General features: G+C 39.7%; 1 protein-coding gene across 2 annotated transcripts in view; it reads left to right on the forward strand.

Moving 5' to 3' along the window:
* The window catches only part of LOC149248190 (GTPase ERA1, chloroplastic-like), a 218,037-nt gene that overhangs the window by 116,902 nt on the left and 82,100 nt on the right, over positions 1 to 19,035 (forward strand). For both annotated transcript variants that reach the window (XR_016266655.1, XM_089458366.1), the window contains exons 6-7: positions 2,005 to 2,103; positions 2,349 to 2,450. Coding sequence is in view for 1 of the 2 variants with exons in the window: in XM_089458366.1 (XP_089314492.1) it covers positions 2,005 to 2,103; positions 2,349 to 2,450 (201 nt within the window). In the remaining variant the exon portion in view is untranslated. The remainder of the gene's footprint in view (positions 1 to 2,004; positions 2,104 to 2,348; positions 2,451 to 19,035) is intronic.

Here is a 19,035-nt window from a genome sequence, read left to right on the forward strand (position 1 = left end):
TGACTTAATTAATATAGATTAATTAACCAATTTTCATAAGTTTAGACTTAGGAAACATTAAAAAAATAGGCTAATAATCTAATTAAGTCACTTCTAGGTGGAATTTCCACAAATGATTTCTAGGTCTTGAAGATCTCATGTATTATAGCCTCTCCACCAAATTTCGTGGGTAGAACACATCCGATGCTACAAAAACTAACACACTGCTGCCTAGAAATGCACACTGCACCCACTGGATAATTCACATATCCTCTGGGACTCACTCCTTGCAAGTCATTCTGCCTCCATCTGCCTCCTGAAGCTACTCACACCTCCTCTTGCAATTCCTCTGACAACTAAAAACCCATGCTACTAACTCTCTTTGGTTGGAACTGCGACTTGCTCTCTCCAACTGGCTAATACACATTGCTTGCCTCTGTATCTTAATTGTATTGTGTGTTTTCTACAAACCCCATAGACTTGCTCCTATAATCATCTATTGGGCAACCAATGGCCATGATCACATCTCAATCGATGGCTAAGATCATTTTGACCCCATCAAATGACTTTTTTGGAAGTCTCTAGAGCAAAATCAATTTCCCTCAATTAATTTGAGTTAATTAACCAATTTTCCTAAGTTAAGAAGTATTTAATTATTGACTAATTAATTTAATTGAGGTGTTTCTAAGGCTTTTCTTGTGAAACCTTTTCTGGGTTTTGGAGATCTCATGTTCCTTAGCCTCTTAGACACCAAAGAGATTAGAAGACCTCTCTGCTGCTACCAAAAACTAACAATAGCCAACAGTGAGGGGGGCGGCAATGGTTCTGATTTGTTGTCAGAGTCTTCTGGATCCAACAAGGTGTCTTGCTGCATGCTCTTGTGGGGGATGTAGGAGCGAGGGATACTCCTTAGCATCTGAGGCTGAAGGAAAGAAGCTCTGGATAAGTCCAGCTGTTCTGCTGGGGTTGCAGAGGAGCCTGTCAGGGGGAGGGGGCATCGTGCTTGAGAACCATCTGGAACTAATCCTTTTGGCACTATGGGTGTGAGTATGGTATGGTATGGTGCTATTGGAGCAGTCATTACTGGTTTTGGGTCGATTGGAATGTAATCTCTCACAAAGAAATGATTCACCTGTAGATTAAGCTTTACACAGACTTCTAGTTTGGGGTGCAATCTTCATATCCGCTTAGCTATGCCATAATTTCTCTGCAATAATAAAATTTGGAGATTTTATTCCTTCACATGGCTTTCTCTAGTTTCATAACTATTTAGTGTTTAATTGTCCTTTCTATGACTAGTTTTAATATAAGAGAACCCTGTGCTTCCACCTCTGATAATGTTTGGTCCACAACAGGACTGTATGCCTGGGTTGGTATGAGCTGATAAATGCAGCTCCACCCATCTCTATTTGTCTGATCAAAAAGCTTAAAAACCTATTTTTGTATAATGTACTAAGAAGTTTTAATCTCATGAATATTTAAACATCTTACATTGTTGTTATGTTTCATTTGTTTTCTTTTTTCTGCTACTTGTGTTGTGTCCTTTGCTTTGGGAAAGGAAATAAATTTATTGTTTCTGTTTAATGTTTCACTTTAAGGGGCCGTCTCCTGAGGTAGTCATTACTCTCATCAGTCATTAAGCTTTCCCATCTAGCTTTGCAGCTATTCACCTGGATTTATGTTATAAACATCTTTGTGTGGGAGGTGAAAGTAAAACCTCAAGAATTGTTTTTGTCTGTCAAGATCTTTGTTTCAAAGTTCAAAATATAAGATTTAAATATGATTTTATGAATTTATGTTTAGTTCGTTGCATTTCATGTGACTATCTAAAGTTTTAATGTTATGAATGATGTACTGGAGCAAACTTGACCTTCAGTCTACTGGACTCTATCTCGTAACAGCTAGTTTTTGACTCATCTTAGCATTTAAATTTTATATGCTTTATTTTCCAGATTTTAAATTGCAGACATACATGGTATTCATATGATATTTACAGTAAATTGAACTCGTTACCTTGGGTTTAAGGACATCATCAGTGAGCATCCAGAGAGATTTTTTGTGGCTGAAATGGTTCGGGAAAAAATTTTCATGCAATATCGTCAAGAAATTCCATATGCATGCCAGGTATTTTTCTTTTATTTTATATCCTTGTTTCTGCACTCGGCATTTCTTGGCGTTTCTAAACTTTCATCTCCTAGCAGAATTTTATTCCGAAGAAAAGCTTTTAACTGCAAAATATATTTATGCTTATTAAATTTAAACAGGCGGTCATACTAAGATGCTTGTGGCTAATGAAATTTATTTGGAGATTTTGTTGTTAGGTTAATTAGTTTTACTCATATTTGTGAGCTAAAATTTTCTTAATGTAGGTCAACGTGGCCAACTATATTGTTCGCCCTACATCCAAAGATTTTATTGAGATTGAAATTGTTGTTGAGAAAGAAGCTCAAAAGATCATTCTAATTGGAAAAGTAAGTACTTGTCTCACTCTTTAAGGTATTGCCTAAATTTGTTTTTATTGTATGGAAACACTAGTACAAACTTGATGAAGTTTTCATAGCTATGGAAATTCACTTTGTGTTCAACAACTGACAAAGATGATACGAAGGAATTAAAATAATGATGCTTATTTTAAATATTCTTCCATTGTGAGGGAATACATGTGCTTTTGTCTACACCGAATTACCTCTTGAGCATGCCACAGAGGTTGTTTTGGTCGAGTCTGTACTAGAGTAGGTCCATTTTATTCCTTGATCTATCAGGTACCAAGGTGGATCAAATGCTTTGAGCTGCAAACATTTTTGATGGTGCAAAAATTTGAGAGAATCTTTGGACTTATATTGACATGATCCCTCTGAATACTTAATAGATTATGTTTTTAAGATGGATCTACTTTTGTGTTATGTTTATAATTTCAATAAAATAGATGGTGTTCTATAGGAATATTAGCCAATAGTTATTTGTAGTGGAATATACAAAGTGTTTATTTAACTGGTATTATTATTGTTTAATTAAATTTGGTTGAATTCTTATATGGATTTAACAATGTGATCAATTTTTCTTCAAAATTATATGGACCAATGTATGATGATGTTAGTGTCACCCATGTTACACATTACCTCATGCTGGGTTATAGAATGCACCTTTTGACATAAAGAAAGAAAGAAATAAAACTACATTAAAGTCAACAAACAACAATAACAGATCAATGAGACTAGAAAGTAGAATAAGCTCAATGGCAATGTGGGAGTGCCTATGGCATCTCCAAAAAGAAACTAGAATCTTGATTAGTAAAAGGAACGAAACAAAATAACTATATAAAGGTGTAAACCCTGGACAATGAAGCAGAGATTGGTCCTGTGTGAGAGGAAAATATGAGAAGGACGAACACTCTTGTAGTAAAGAGAGTTGGTTTGATCACATCCAAAAGGTGTAGTGTGAAGTATCCTAACCTACCTCAAAATCAAAGGAGTTGTGGCAGTGTCGGTAACCATCATGTGAGCACCAATGCTAAGCTTGATATCATTTGGAGGATGGCTTGGGCCAAGAGGGCTAGGGTGGACCAACGAGAGGGGAAGCTAGGTGTTTGTTGTTGATGCTGTCCTAACATCTGAGGTTGACTCTTCCTTGTATTAGAGAGAAACATGTGATTTTCACTTATTTGCAAGATGTTTGTTGGGAATGAGAGCAGCAATTGAACAACCAATCTGGGTGTTGTATTTAGGATGTGTAGGTAACCTTGTTGTATAATTGAGTGTTCTCAATGGACTCAATGCAACACAATAAGGATGAAACTACCTGACTTCACCATTGACATCCGTTCCCATGACTAGGGTGCTTATTGGATGCTTGATGAATCCATTGGTTGAAAGTTGAAACATGTTGAAAAGCAATGTTGTGATAATCGTGATCAGGATTAAATCGGCGATGGTCCAGAAAAGGAAAAAATCGTAAAAATCGGGATAAAATGGGTAAAAATCGGCAAAATTATAAAAATACAAAAAAATTAAAAAATTAACAAAATACAAAAATTAAGGATTTTTTGGGAAAAAATCACCCATTTAATCATTTTAGGGAAAAAAATTGCGATTTTCGCAACACTATGGAAAATAAAATTGTAATCAACCTAGTGTGTTCGGATTTGTAGGAGTCTAGTAGGCCATGTCATTGTTTTCGCTGTTTCTGAAATATAGATAGTTGAACCTCTAGTTCTGATAATAGTTATAGGTTGTAAGGCACTTTATCACACTTCATCCTCTTGCACTGATGAAGGGTTTTTAATAGATAGCGTAATTTATGGTTGAATGTAGATACCAATGAGAATTAATGAATCTAGAACAAGCAAGTGATTGAATTCCTAAGTATACCTGTGTAGCATAACATTACATTCATCGAACTCTTGGAACTATTGAGAGATCCCTTTATTTATTGGTATTCGTTGTAAATGCCATGCATGGGAGCTGAAGTTGTTTCCCAATTTAGGACATGCAGTTGCCTCATTAACATTAATATTGCCAGTTCATGGTTTGTTGATTCTCATTGGTATCAACATTCAACCATAAATGTTGTTTTCTATAAAAAACCCTTGTTGCAAGTTGATGAAAAAGGTGTGATAAAAGAGACCCTCTTGAGTCTAATTTAGAGATTGTAAAATCCCCTATAGATCTCATAGTAAATGGGTTACTTGAAGATGAGATGCTTGTCTATCTTCACCTCCTAAAGAGAACAAAAACTATAAATGGAATTCACTTACGAGATGTGGTGATTAGTTATAAATTACAATGAGTGAGAGCAAACTTTCCACTAATAAAGAGGCATTCCACCATGGTTGAAGATACTATGGATGAACAATAAAACCATCAATGATATGAAAGAAATGCTCAATGCGAGAAGCCATCTTAGAGATATATTTGTTGGAAATACTGAGAGGGGGGTGAATCAATATTTCTTTCCAATTAGTTAATTTTAATCTTTAAAACATTAAGTTCACACTAATTAGTATCAGATAACACAAACAGTAAACAACACCATTCAACAATGTGCAATAATAAAGACGGTACACATGAGATTTACAAGGAAACCCAATGCGAGAAAAAACCGCATAATGCTTTTTATATTTAATTTAGTACATGACTTTAGTGCAACTGCACAAGGAATCCTAAAACTCCCTGAATATAAATATGGAGATTCGTTTTACCAATACCAATTGGATGGAGGCTCCAACCCCTAGTAGGCTTCGGCCTACTATGGTTTATTAGCTACAACCGAATGGAGTTACGATTCACTAGCGACAACTAGTTGGAGGCTCCAAACCCCACGACACGCTGCAACCTGCCTCGTAACACTGCCCTACTGCCCTGGATTTGTGGTGACTGATCTTCAGGAAAGCATTCGAATCTGGATGCATTTTATTAGCTCCGACTGAAAGGATGCACCAACACCTTATGTAGGCACCGACCTGCCCTAACACCACCCTACCACCATGAAGTGTTCTTAGCCTCCGACCTGAAGGAGACTCCACTCTCCTGCCGTGCACCACCCTGCCACCTTGTTCAACAAGCTGCCACTTGCCCTGAAGGCTCTAACCTTCAACTCACACTGATGGACAATGTTTCACAATTTTCAGATTGGATCCACCTATGCTCGATATCAATAGGAAACTATGAAAACAAGAATCTGCACAATGATTTTTGTCAATCAAATCTGCCTCTGTTCTTGTCTCTTCTACTTCCACTATTACTATTTCTGCCACTGTCAGTATAGCTGTCTCTTTCAACCTTGACACTATCACTGTATGACAACCGCTGTTGCCCTCGACACAAACATTGCAATGCTCACGAATGAATATGCATTAAGAAGCTCATGGAGCAGTTTCCCAAACAGCTGTGCCAAGCTGCTTTTGACCTTATGCTGTTGCACCGCTGCCGAAGGATGTACCATTCAATCTACTACTGCAAGTACCAGTTTATATGCTACTGTCCCTTCTACTTCCACTATTACTATTTCTGCCACTGTCAGTGTAGCTGTCTTTTTCAACCTTGACACTATCACTGTACGACAACCACTGTTGCCCTCCACACAAACATTGCAATGCTCACGAATGAATATGCATTAAGAAGCTCATGGAGCTGTTTCCCAAATTACTGTGCCAAGCTGCTTTTGACCTTATGCTGTTGCACTGCTGCCGAAGGATGTACCATTCAATCTACTACTGCAAGTACCAGTTTATATACTACTGTCCCTGATGTCTGATGATGGCTCAGTCCTAGATGCCTTTAGGTCAGCGCTATGACCTTGCAACTGTCTCAAGTTTTGCCCAAAGAGGCCTACTGGCATATGTCTAGTAGTTGCTCAGATATAGCCATGAAGCACCTGCATATGTTAGCTTTCTAGCATAAGGATATTAAGATAATTATATGGACAAGCATTATACAAATAATATCAAGTCAATCACTATCAAGTACACAAGCATCAACAAGTATCACCGTCAAGTACAACTATCACAAAGTCATGTATATGTCGTTGTAGCATAAATAGGTCTAAGTGATAGAACAATGAAACCTTAGCTTATAACCTGGAAACCCTTACTGTTGAACATAATCAAACTTTTATTGATGAAACCGTTGTGAACTAGAAATGATAACAATACTGTACTGGACTACTACAAAAGGTTAGAAACCTTGATTGTAAAGTGATGATATAGCCCAAACTTCTTGAAGATATGAAAAGCCCTAACAATGAACTTCTTAGTAAAAGAAACCCTTATTATCTTCGAGTCTTGAGTTATCAACATGTTTCTGAAGTGGAGAATGTGTGAATGCAAGACTCAATTATAACCATTGAATTTCTTGATTAGACCCAACCAAGCATCAACAAGTATCACTTTCAAGTACAACTATCACAAAGTCATGTATATGTCATTGTAGCATAAATAGGTCTAAGTGATAGAACAATGAAACCTTAGCTTATAACATGGAAACCCTTACTGTTGAACTTAATCAAACTTTTATTGATGAAACCATTGTGAACTAGAAATGATAACAATACTATACTGGACTGCTACAAAAGGTTATAAACCTTGATTGTAAAGTGATGCTATAGCCCAAACTTCTTGAAGATATGAAAAGCCCTAACAACGGACTTCTTAGTAGAAGAAACCCTTATTATCTTTGAGTCTCAAGTTATCAACATGTTTCTGAAGTGGAGAATGTGTGAATGCAAGACTCAGTTGTAACCATTTACCATATTATATATAATTAGACAATGAACATACCTTTATGTATGAACCATTTCAAAGAATAATCAAACCTTATGTGATGACAATATCCTTACCAAATATCAATGTTCCAAAGTTGAATTGCAACCATGACTCTTGGTGTGTAATATACCTAATAGGAAATTAACAGCGAATAACAGAAAAACATGCTCATGAACAACACCCAAAAATTGCAAACATACATAAATATCAGATAAACATATATTGATACCAAAACTTGGTCTTTGTATCAAACTTTGCACTGGATAAGTACAATATAGTGGGGGAAAGAGGAACTTGGGAAAGAGTATCATCCCAACTAAGCTCTGCGCAGACCCAGTGAATTCCTGCTCCAGCTGCTAGAAGAAAATGGTGATATCTTCCACTTTTGTGCTTAGAACCTCTTGAAATTGTAGCTGGTGCCTCTCCACAATTTGCTCATCAAAACCCATAAAGGAATCTACCTCAGACCATCCACTAGAAAACCCCCCCAAAATGGTGCAAATTACTGAGTAATAAAATGCACTGCTGAACAAAAGGGGATTTCTGGCCTGAATACTACCCGAAAAATTCTGCAAACTTATCCGGGACCTCTCCTCCAAATACTTGTTGGAATTTTTAAGTCTAACTGTTAGAAATCCTTCTTGTACTTTCTGATTTATTTCTTCCTACCTGTTCTGTTAATTAACAAGTTATTTACCATGTAAATACTGAAAATAAATACAAGTACAGTCTCAACACATACAAATCATCAACTGAAGGAAAAACAAGCACACAAGTGACACTGTTATTTTTGGACTAATGTCCCCGGAAAAACCCAATGCGAGAAAACCGGTGCAACGATCTGAGGGTTTTATTATTAAGCAGTTCCAAAATACAATCTGGGTGCCAGAAATGGCTCACCCAATAGAGAATGCCCTCGGCAGTAGTACCTCTCAGTCGGAGACAAATATCAGCCCTAATCTGCCCCACAAAATCTCCCAGCATCAACCTCTAGGGTGTGCGTCAGCTTCTCTGGCTCAATGTCTACCTCTCTGGGCTCTGTGTCAGCTTGTGGAGCCTCTGCGTCTCCCACGCTGACCCTCCTCAGGCTCTGCGCAACTCCTGGCTGCCTTTGCATGGCCTCTGGTTGCTTTTGCGTCAACCCTCTCCCAACTTCCGCGCTGATGCTTCCAGTGCTATCTCTGCCTCTTTGCTACTGCATTCACTGCCCCTTAGCTGCAACTCTGATCACTCCTTCGATTTCCACAGCAAGTCCTGCCCCAGAAAATCGAATTCTTAATCAACTTGGTGTGTTCTCCAAGTGACCCTCAAGCCTCCTCTTATACTTTTTTTGTTGAAAATTCAACCGGCGAGATTAAGTCCCTAATCAACGGCTAAGATTAGATCTGGCTTGATCCACGACTTTTGGACCATTCTAACTTAGTTTTATATTAATTCACATTAATATTTTATTTTCCCTAAGTTTAGAGTTAGGGACTCCATTAAAAATATTAATTATTTTAATATCTCCCAAACTGGTTAGATTCTGCCCAAACAATTTCTGGGTCTTGGAGTTCTCATGTGCTTTAGCCTCTCCACCAATTTTCATGGCTAGAGCACATCCGATGCTACCCCAAATCAACACTTCCTCTTAGCAAGGACTGTGCTCTAGTAATACTCCTCACTGAGCATCACCCTGATCATCCGGCATCGGTCCCTGTGCTGATGCTAGGCTTGCTGCCCAAAATCCTCTGCACTGCTGCATCATGTACTGCTACCCATGGCCCTGCCACTGCCACTACTGCATCCGTACGACAACTCCCTCTACATCTGTGCTGCTGCCCATGGCGCTACCACTGCCACTGCTATATCTACACTGCATCCCATCTCATCATGCTGCATTGTGCTGCCCATAGCACTGCAACTGCCAACTGTTGCACTGCAACTCAGTTATTGAGAAGTAAGTAATTGATCTCCCAATTCTAACAGCTCTGTCAGGCTAGAGACACTCCCGATGCTGAAACTCCCTCTGTCGTTGACAACAACACCATGCATCTTACACTGTTGCCTCACGCTGTCCTGGGAATCCTGCATTGTAGCGGCTAGCCCTCTCTGTCGTTCCATCCACATCCATCTCTACCGACATCCGCCAGTCCTGCTACTCCTTTTTGGGGCTCCCATAGCAAGGTACAATCCAAGAGGTTGGGTACCTCGAGGATCTTGCCCCTCATCGCCTGTAGTCTGTCTGACTACAACTTGATGTCTCCCCACTTCCTCTCAAGTGGCACACGAGCACTCATGGCACAGTCATCATTTGTCTCCACTTCTTTCTCTGCCCTTGCTGGCGCAACCTTGGTCTTAGAAGTCTCTCCCTTGCTCTTCTTCCTCGGACACTGACTTGCATAGTGAAGGTCCTTCTTCTTCTGTTTCTCTTGCTTTCCCACAGATGCTAGGGCAGCGTCCTCCTCTTCCTCCTTCTTGATTCTGACCACCTTGCCATTGCTTTCCGCCTTGGTTAGCCTTCTGATCTCTTCTTGACGAAGAGCCGCCCACAGTTCGTCCCAATCTGGAAGGGTCAACCTGCCCAGTATGCTCTGGACAAATACCTCCCAATTTGGAAGGGTCGACCTGCCCAGTATGCTCTAGACAAATACCTCCCAATCCTTTGAGACTGCGTTCAATGCGGTCCTCACCAACATCTCCTCATCTGGCGTGGCCCCTATGGAAGTCAGCTGATCCCGGATCTCCTTCAATCGACTGAGGAAGGTGTCTATCTGTTCTCCCTTCTGCATCTGGTATGACCGCAACTGATTTTCTAGTAGCATCTTCCTCTGCACGGAAGTATGCTGATACAATTTCGTCAAGGCCTCCCACATCGCATTTGCTGTGTCCTTTTCGACAATATGTGGTACTACATGGTCCTTGACCCCGTCAAGGATGATGCTCTTAGCCCTCGCCATTGCCTCCTTGCACTTTTCGTTCTTGTGAAAATTCTATCACTGCAGTAATTGATTTATTTTTCCTACTTATTCCACAATAAGTTATTTATGAAATTACTTCAATAAACATTAAAATAAATACTGCTGCAGATATCACACCGTAATATAGAAACAAACATATGCACAAGCATCAACACATTGACATAGATATTTTGGACAATAGTCCCCAGAAAAACCCAATGTAGGAAAACCGATGCAACAAGGGAGGATTTTATTTTTCAGCGATTCTTCTGTACAATAGGGTGCCAAACTGGCTTACCCACAGAAAGAAATAATTCTCCAACACTTCTCCCAATCCTAGCATCAGCCTGGCTGACCTCTGCGCGGCTCTCAAACCCTCTGCGTCAGCGCTTGCTTGACTGCATTAGCCGTGGGCCTCTCTGCGTCACTCGCGCAGGCCCAACAAGTGACTGCGCAGCCTTTTGCTGCCTTTGTGTCTGCCTCTCCTGCCTCAACGTTGATCTCCAGTGGCTGATCCCGCCTCTCTGCTCCGCACTTGCTGCCTCTTGACCGCTCACAAGACCACTGGTTCAATTTCTCAGCAAACCCCGCTCCAGCAATTGAATTGACTGGTCTCCCTTAGTGTGCTCTCCAAGTGACCCTCAAGCCTCCTCTTATACTTTTCTCGTTGACAAATCAACGGCCGAGATTAAGTCCCTAATCAACGGCTAAGATTAGATCTGGCTTGATCCACGACTTTTGGACCATTCTAACACAATTTTATATTAATACACATTAATATTTTATTTTCCCTAAGTTTAGACTTAGGGACTCCATTAAAAATATTAATTATTTTAATATCTCCCAAACTGTTTAGAATCTGCCCAAACCCTTTTTGGGTATTGGAGATCTCATGTGCCTTAGCCTCTCCACCAATTTTCATGGTTAGAGCACATCCGATGCTACCCCAAATCCACTGTTCTCAGCTGGGTCAACTGGGATTGCTATTCTATTCAAGGCGAAGTGCTTGAGATGATTCCTGTCTAGAACGGACAAAATCCTGGCCTTCTAGACTACGAAGTTTGAGACTCCATCCAGTCTGTCTTGATCTCTTACCCCATTCATTGCCATTTCGTTGCTCCTCTTTCGACTCTTCTGAGTCTCTCTACTTCCCTCCTAGAAGTTCTTGGAGTGACTCCCTCTGAGCTTCGATTTCCCTCCTGGAAATCCCTTTGCCAATGTCGAGATGCCCCCACTCCGATCATTAGTGCAGCTGCACTACTGATCCAGATTTCTTGGCTAGAAATCCTCGGCAGCAACTCCCTCCTCCTTGGTCTTGCCCTGTTAGGTACTCTTCTGACCACAATACCCCACCAGCTTCACTCCGCAACTTACCCACAACCACCTATGCCTTGACAAACTGAAGGTTAGAGCCTCTAGGCTCTGTGCAATCCCGACACCAGCAAAATCTGCACCTCCTGGCCACGGGGGTCAATCCTTCCTGACGAGAAAGATGACTAGGCACTGCGTAGGTCAAGTCTGCTCCTCTCTGCCACTGCGCTGATCCTCCTCCCAGCTCGAACTAATGACGTAGGCATTGCGTCACCCTTTCCTTGCTGCTTTTCCGCTAGGAACAACTTCTGTCACTCGGGACAACTGTTTCTACTGCTGCTGCTTTGATCGGCTGATGCCGTCAGTTATCCTGTGATCTGCAACTTGGCTCTGATACCATGTTGTAATTTCTAAGTCTAACTGTTAGAAATCCTTCTTGTACTTTCTGATTTATTTCTTCCTACTTGTTCTGTTAATTAACAAGTTATTTACCATGTAAATACTGAAAATAAATACAGTATAGTCTCAACACATATAGACCATCAACTGAAGGAAAAACAAGCACACAAGTGACAACATTATTTTTGGACTAACGTCCCCAGAAAAACCCAATGCACGAAAACCGGTGCAGCTATCTGAGGGTTTTATTATTGAGCAGTTTCAGAATACAATCTGGGTGCCAGAAATGGTTCACCCAACAGAGAATGCCGTCGGCAGTAGTACCTATCAGTCGGAGACAAATATCAGCCCCAATCTGCCCCACAAAATCTCCCAGCATCAACCTCTAGGGTCTGCGTCAGCTTCTCTGGCCCAACGTTTGCCTCTCTGGCCCAGTGTCAGCCTCTCTGGGCTTTGCGTCAGCCTCTGGAGCCTCTGCATCTCCCATGCTGGCCCTCATTAGGCTCCACACAACTCCTGGCTGCCTCTGCGTGGCCTTTGGCTGCTTTTGCGTCAACCCTCTCCCAGCTTCTGCATTGATGCTCCCAGTACTATCTCTGCCTCTCTGCTACTGCATTCACTGCCCCTCAGCTGCAACTCTGATCACTCCTTCGATTTCCTCAACAAGCATTGCCCCAGAAAATCGAATTCTTGATCAACTTGGTGTGTTCTCCACGTGACCCTCAAGCCTCCTCTTATGCTTTTCTTGTTGACAATTCAACGACCGAGATTAAGTCCCTAATCAACGGCTAAGATTAGATCTGGCTTGATCCATGACTTTTGGACCATTCTAACTCAGTTTTATATTAATTCAAATTAATATTTTATTTTCCCTAAGTTTAGACTTAGGGACTCCATTAAAAATATTAATTATTTTAATATCTCCAAAACTTGTTAGATTCTTCCCAAACCATTTTTGGGTCTTGGAGATCTCATGTGCTTTAGCTTCTCCACCAATTTTCATGGCTAGAGCACATCCGATGCTACCCCAAATCAACAGTACCTAATAAAAACCTAGAAGGCTTTACGCCCTAATCTAATTCTCTAGAAAACCCACAATTGTGTGCGTTGGCCGAACTCGTCCTCTTATGTGTACTGCTGGAGCAAGCTATGGAATGCTCTCCTAAAGTCTCCAAGAATTTCCCTCTAAAATTCCCTTGCAATTTCTCCACAAAATCCCTGTCCTTCCAGCTCTTCTTTCACACCAAACTCACCCACCAAAACCCCAATCGAACTCCCAGGCAATGATGGTCTGCACAGGCCCCAAAAATGCTCCAATTCGAGCTGGGAAATTCCTCCACACTCAACCCTGTAAAATCCCTCAATCCACCAACAAATTTTTAGAGAAAACTTCCCTAAAAATCCCAAAAATTTGCTGGTCCTGTAGTTGCCTCCTCAAGGAATGTGTGTTCCCTTTCCAGCACCCAGTCTGCTCACAAGATGGGTCGAATTCTCTGGCAAATGGTTCTAGAATAAATTTGCAATGAAGAAATCAAACTCCCCTAGAGTGGCACTCGAAGTCCACTGAAGGAGGAGCTGAGATTCCCGCCCAAAAATCTCTTGTGCTGAACAACACAATGTTGACTTGGCTCAACAACTCAAGCAAACAAAGGTTCAATTCAGATATTGTCAGAAGGTCCCAAAATAGAGGTCACTTCTCCTATTTATAGTTGCTGCTTCTCTTCTCTCCTTGTGGGCTCCACAATTCGACCTCCTTGCCTCTTCCCTCTTCCCTCCAATTCGACTTCCTCAAGGAGTGTGAATTTCCTCATGGGGTGGCCCCCACATCCCACTATGTGATTAATCTTCCCATTGTCTAATGTTTGGGGCCTCCTCTACCACACAAAATTAAATTAATTAACTTTCACCAGTTTTCCTAAGTTTGTACCCAAAATTGTTCTCCATCCAAAATTTGCAAAATTGATAAATGCAGTTAGCAGATTCTAATTGGAAGGGATATTACATGGCACTTCGTCAACTCTTGACATGGCTAAGCTCGAAGGTGTCCAAGTTTACTTGCGCATCACTACTTTGTGGACAAATGGGACCCACACAAAGAGTCGGCTCGTTCCTAACTCGGTGGTTGGGTTTGACCAATGCTTTAATCTGTGTTAGTATGCAATGATTTACATTGTAAAGGCGAACAATAAAGCAATGTATTGTTGAAAATTGGCAGCTAAGGGATGAATTTCCTTTAATAAAATTTCATTTATGACTATTCTAGAGTGGATTTCTAAAAATAAAGTCATATCTATCATTGCAACCATGACTTTCCAAAATTAGTAAGTCACCTTGTTTCAATTGGTAATCATATATATATGATGGAAAATCACTTAACTTATCCTTAATCAATCTCAATTGTTTAATTTTTAATTTAATCATCAATATATATATTTAATATTATTATTATCCTTATGATACTATTATATTATTATTAAAATGAAATTCCATGTCACCCTCTCCTACTTGGCACTCAATCATGCCACTTCACATCTCTCTCTCCTTGATGGAAAATTGAACTCTCTCATTCAATGATACATTACTCTCTCTTCCTCTCTCTTTAATGCTCTTACACACCTCTTATAATCTCTTACACAATTTAATGACTCGTCATAAAAAGATTCATCTTACACCTTGTTGTCGCTCAAATTGTACAGGTGAGATGCGACAACGATCAGGGCAGGGGTTGTCACGCTAATCCCTGCCCTCTCTGTCTCCCTACAATAGGCTATGGGGGGTAGTCCCTATGAAATGTGAAGATGGAAAGACCTGTTGGAAACCGACAAGTCCGGGAGACACAACTGAATGGCCTAGCAACTTGGTTAATTTAGCAAGTTCAAAGATTAGATTAGATTATCTTGAAAGACCAGTGCCTTAATGGAATCAAATACTTGCTTTATACAAATTATTTAGCAAGTAATGGGATGAACAGTTGCTGCCTTGGGATGCTTCACTATCCTAAATGAAAAGTAACTCCTAAAATCTAAGTGAAATGCAGAATCTTGGTTTGTTTTAAATTAGATGCCTACCTAGGTGAATCCTTCCTCTCAACTATTTTGAAGCTAGTCTCTAGAGTAGGTTGTGAGAGATAAACTCAGGGAAAGATAACAGAGGATATATTAACGATACCTCCCCTGGGGTTCTAACCACATGATGCCTTCGGTGTTGTAGAGACTGTGGCTTTGATGACTTCAATGTCACTGTGTTAACTACTAAAGAGGGTCTAGGTTTCGCAAGCTGGGTGAGAAAGGTGGTCCTATCTCTTGATCAACCAAGCTTATGCTTGGAGGTAAATTAATTAGTGCAAAACTAATCCTAAAATACAAATGCACAATATGAGTGATTACTCATAAGATGAGGTTGTTAAGGTTCTTAAGTACTCAATGATATCTCAATTTAGAAGAATGAAGTACTTAACAATAAATAACGACAATCTTCACCACAAGAGAAAATGCTCAAAATAAACAGTGCTAGAAAATGTTGCCAAGATTACAAATAGACAATTGCTTATGAAATAGACAAATCCAATGCTTCTTTCAACAATTAGATAAGGATCTTTATGCACAATTAGCAAATCTTCAAAATTATAACAATTGAATGCTGATATGCCAATTAGATACATAAGAAAATTGAATTCCTTATGAACACAATTTGATTTACTTCAAGATTCCTCTTATCACAATTATGATTACACTTGATTGTGCGGTTTAGGAGTGACTCAGATTAACAAGATTGTAAATCCACAATAAATATTTGTCTCCACAATGTCAATGAAGAGCAATATATCCACTAATCCAATAACCAATGATAGCAATGACAAAGAGGATTTGTTCTTTTAGAAACAATGTCATAATAATACTAGCTATTAATGAGGAAAGAGAGCACTAATCCACAAAATATTCTTAGAGAAATTAGCCAATCTCATCAAACAATTACCAATTCAATTAGAGCACTTGTGTTTGTTAATGCAATTAAAGATATGCTTATGCAAAAGAGCAAATGGATGCCAATGATGCAAGAGATGCAAAAAGTGTAATGAAATGCAAGATGGGGCAGCCAAGAGACCAATGATTGCAGCAATAAGAAAGAGAACGAATCTCACTAGAGAACAATTATTCAAGATGCACAAGATGCAAGGAACAAGAGCCAAGTGAAACTAGAGGACTGTCAACCACTTTTAATATCACTGTAATGTTTATATCAGACCTGATGCAGTATATATCAGACCTCAGATTATTATGATAGCCTTTAAGAAATGTAAGCCTACTTAATGCAAGTGATATGCTAATAAAAAAATGCTTGCAAATTGATTATTATGCCAATGTTATGTTATTCTACCTATGCTGTAGATGCTTTTATATGGCTATAGCAAACATAGCAGATCTGGAAATTAAACCAACTGTCCACAAAAATTCACTTATATGCATTCAATTTGATTTCAAAATTAATTCTTAATGCCTTAGGTGATTTATTAGTGAATTTAGGCTTATCTTAGATGTGTTTAGGCCCTGAATACACTGTTGTCATAAAATACTTCAGAATTATAAATGAAGACAGTGATGACAAAGAGGGATTAGAGAGCAAACCAAGAGGCCTAATGGCCTTGTAGGTGCCTAGAGCTTCTTCTAATGCACTTGAGCACCTGCAACCACAATGTTAGCTCTAAAATCACTACAAAACAAATTGTTAGAGATGAAACACTAATGCAAACTCAATCAATGACTGAAAAATTGCCAAATGAGGGTTAGAAGATTAGGCTAGGGTTGGAAGAGGGCTAAAGATGAGGCTAGAGGCTAGGAGAAGGGGAACAATTTTGGGAGAAAGGCCTAAAAGGCCTGCGGCCAAGGGAAAAGAGCCAATGAAGGGGGCTGAGAGGGTTAGGGGACCTCCTAGGGCCACGACAAGGCCTAAAAGGCCTATGGCTAGAGGGAGCAACCCTTTAAAGGCTGCGACAAGGGCAAATAGGGGTTCGAGTGCCCTCAATGTTGAAAAGTAACTAGGTTTGGTCTTCATAATGACACGTGTAATTATGATTTTATGTAATTGATGAAAAGAAAGAAAAATAAAATTATTGTAATGCTTGTCTCATGGGTTTCATAAGCAAAGAGTTTTATTTTAGTAATGGCTCCCATTGTGAGCCTTTAGGATTGAGTCATCTAGTCATAAAAGTCAAATTTAGTCAATGTCATGTATGAAGGACACTTCTTGGGCATGATACACTTGTATATGATTCAATAGAAGTGTCAAATAACCCTCCAAGACAAGCATAAGCATCCTCCTACAGGTCGACTTCAAATAAATAGTAATATCTTCATAAAAGGACACGTTAGTTCACCAAATGTCGTGTTGGCTAATTAGGAGACTCCAACCACTATAAATAGGTAGATCAGCCTAATCTCAGAACATAGAAAATTTAGAGAAGTGCGAGGTACAGGGGTTTGTGGTTAGAGAAGTGCGAGGTACAGGGGTTTGTGGTTAGAGAAGTGCGAAGGACAGTGGTTTGCGGTTAGAATTGTGGTTAGAGAACTGCGAGGTATAGTGGTTTGCGGTTAGAAAAGTGTGAGGTACAACAGGTCTACGGTTAGAGAAGTGCGGTTAGAGAAGTGTGAAATCTCATCAAGGAAGCCTCTCCCCAAGTGAAGGAGGGACTAGAAGACAAGACCGTTTTGGGCTAAAAATATCTCCACCAGTGCAAAATTCCAGACCTATAAATTTGTAGTAAGGAGGTTGAGAAAGAGACCTATAAAATTGCAGTAAAGGCTGAGAAAATTGAAGTTGAAGACCTATAAATTACGCAAGGAGGCAGAGAAAGTAACATCAAGCAAAGGGTTTGACTGTTTTTGACTCAAGGAAGAGGAAGAAGGCTTGGTGTCTTGGTCTTGGAGTGGCAACTAGGTCAAGGGTCTTGGTCTTGGTCTTGGTATTCGTCAATTGGAATCTCTATAAGAAGAAGAATTTGTTCGGATTTCCTCTCAAAGAGTGAGAGGTTTTGGCCCTCGCTGATAGCCTATATTCTATGTCTCTTGTCTCTTTATGGTTTTTACATTGGTAGTTGTTTAATGAAGAAGAACACTAATAACCTATGTAAGAGAAGATCCTAATTTAAAGAAGTAAAAATCATTCAGAAGCAGTTACTAATAGAAGAGTAATCACTTAATTGCTATGCCCTAGATTTCTAAACACTAAAAAGGGTTGCGCTAAGGCTAGCGGCCCAAGGGAAAGCCCCTTGAGGGACTGTGGCCTAAGCAAAAAGGCTTGAAGAGGCCACGACCAACCCTAAAGGGGTTGCATCCTAGGAGGGGAGGAGGACCGAGGGCCCTAAAAGCCCTCTAGGGGTCACAACTAGGGAAAAAAGGCAGACAACGAGGCCCGTTTTTTTTTTTTGAAACCTTTGCAATTGCACAAAAATGCCAATGATCACTTCAAAATGCTGGACGACTTCCCTTCTTCAGCTGGACGTTGAGTTTTTTGGAAGCCAAGGAGGCTAGATCTTACCCTTAAGGGCCTAGATCAACCTTCCTTGCTTGGATGAGTAGCCCAGAAAAATTGTTGCTTCAAACCCTTGAGCTATCACTTGCCAAATGAATAAAAGAATTCCAAACCCCAGATATATATACAAAATTATAAAACCCCAAATACCCAAGTGCTACAAAATAACAAGGGTTAGAAAAATAATTTACAAAATATTTACAAAATAAATTTACAAGCTCTCATTATCATATTAATTCTTTCTAGCCCAAGATCAAATAATGATTTTGAAATTTTTTTTTTTTTAAAATAAATGACGATGGGTAAATAATTTCGAAAGATAGACTGGCCAAAACTCTTTTGCAAAATGATTTAGTACAACAAAGTCTTAGAGCCCAAACAAGGTCGGCTCTTCCCCACAGTTTGGGAACTTGGAGCCCAAGGGTTAGCGTACCTGTAAATCTCTATAATATTTTCAAGATAAAATTGTTAGATCATATGGTGAATCAAATCACCTAAGGTAACTTGTACCAATAGAATGTTCTTATTATTGACAAATGAAATAACAATTTAAAGAAATATTCAGCACAATATAGGATAACACATAGCTAACACATAACACAGATCAACAGATAGAAGAAC

Source organism: Pinus tabuliformis, chromosome 7, assembly GCF_031772625.1.
Source record: "Pinus tabuliformis cultivar Carrire ecotype Pingquan chromosome 7, CPIR1, whole genome shotgun sequence".
Taxonomy (NCBI): Eukaryota; Viridiplantae; Streptophyta; class Pinopsida; order Pinales; family Pinaceae; genus Pinus; species Pinus tabuliformis.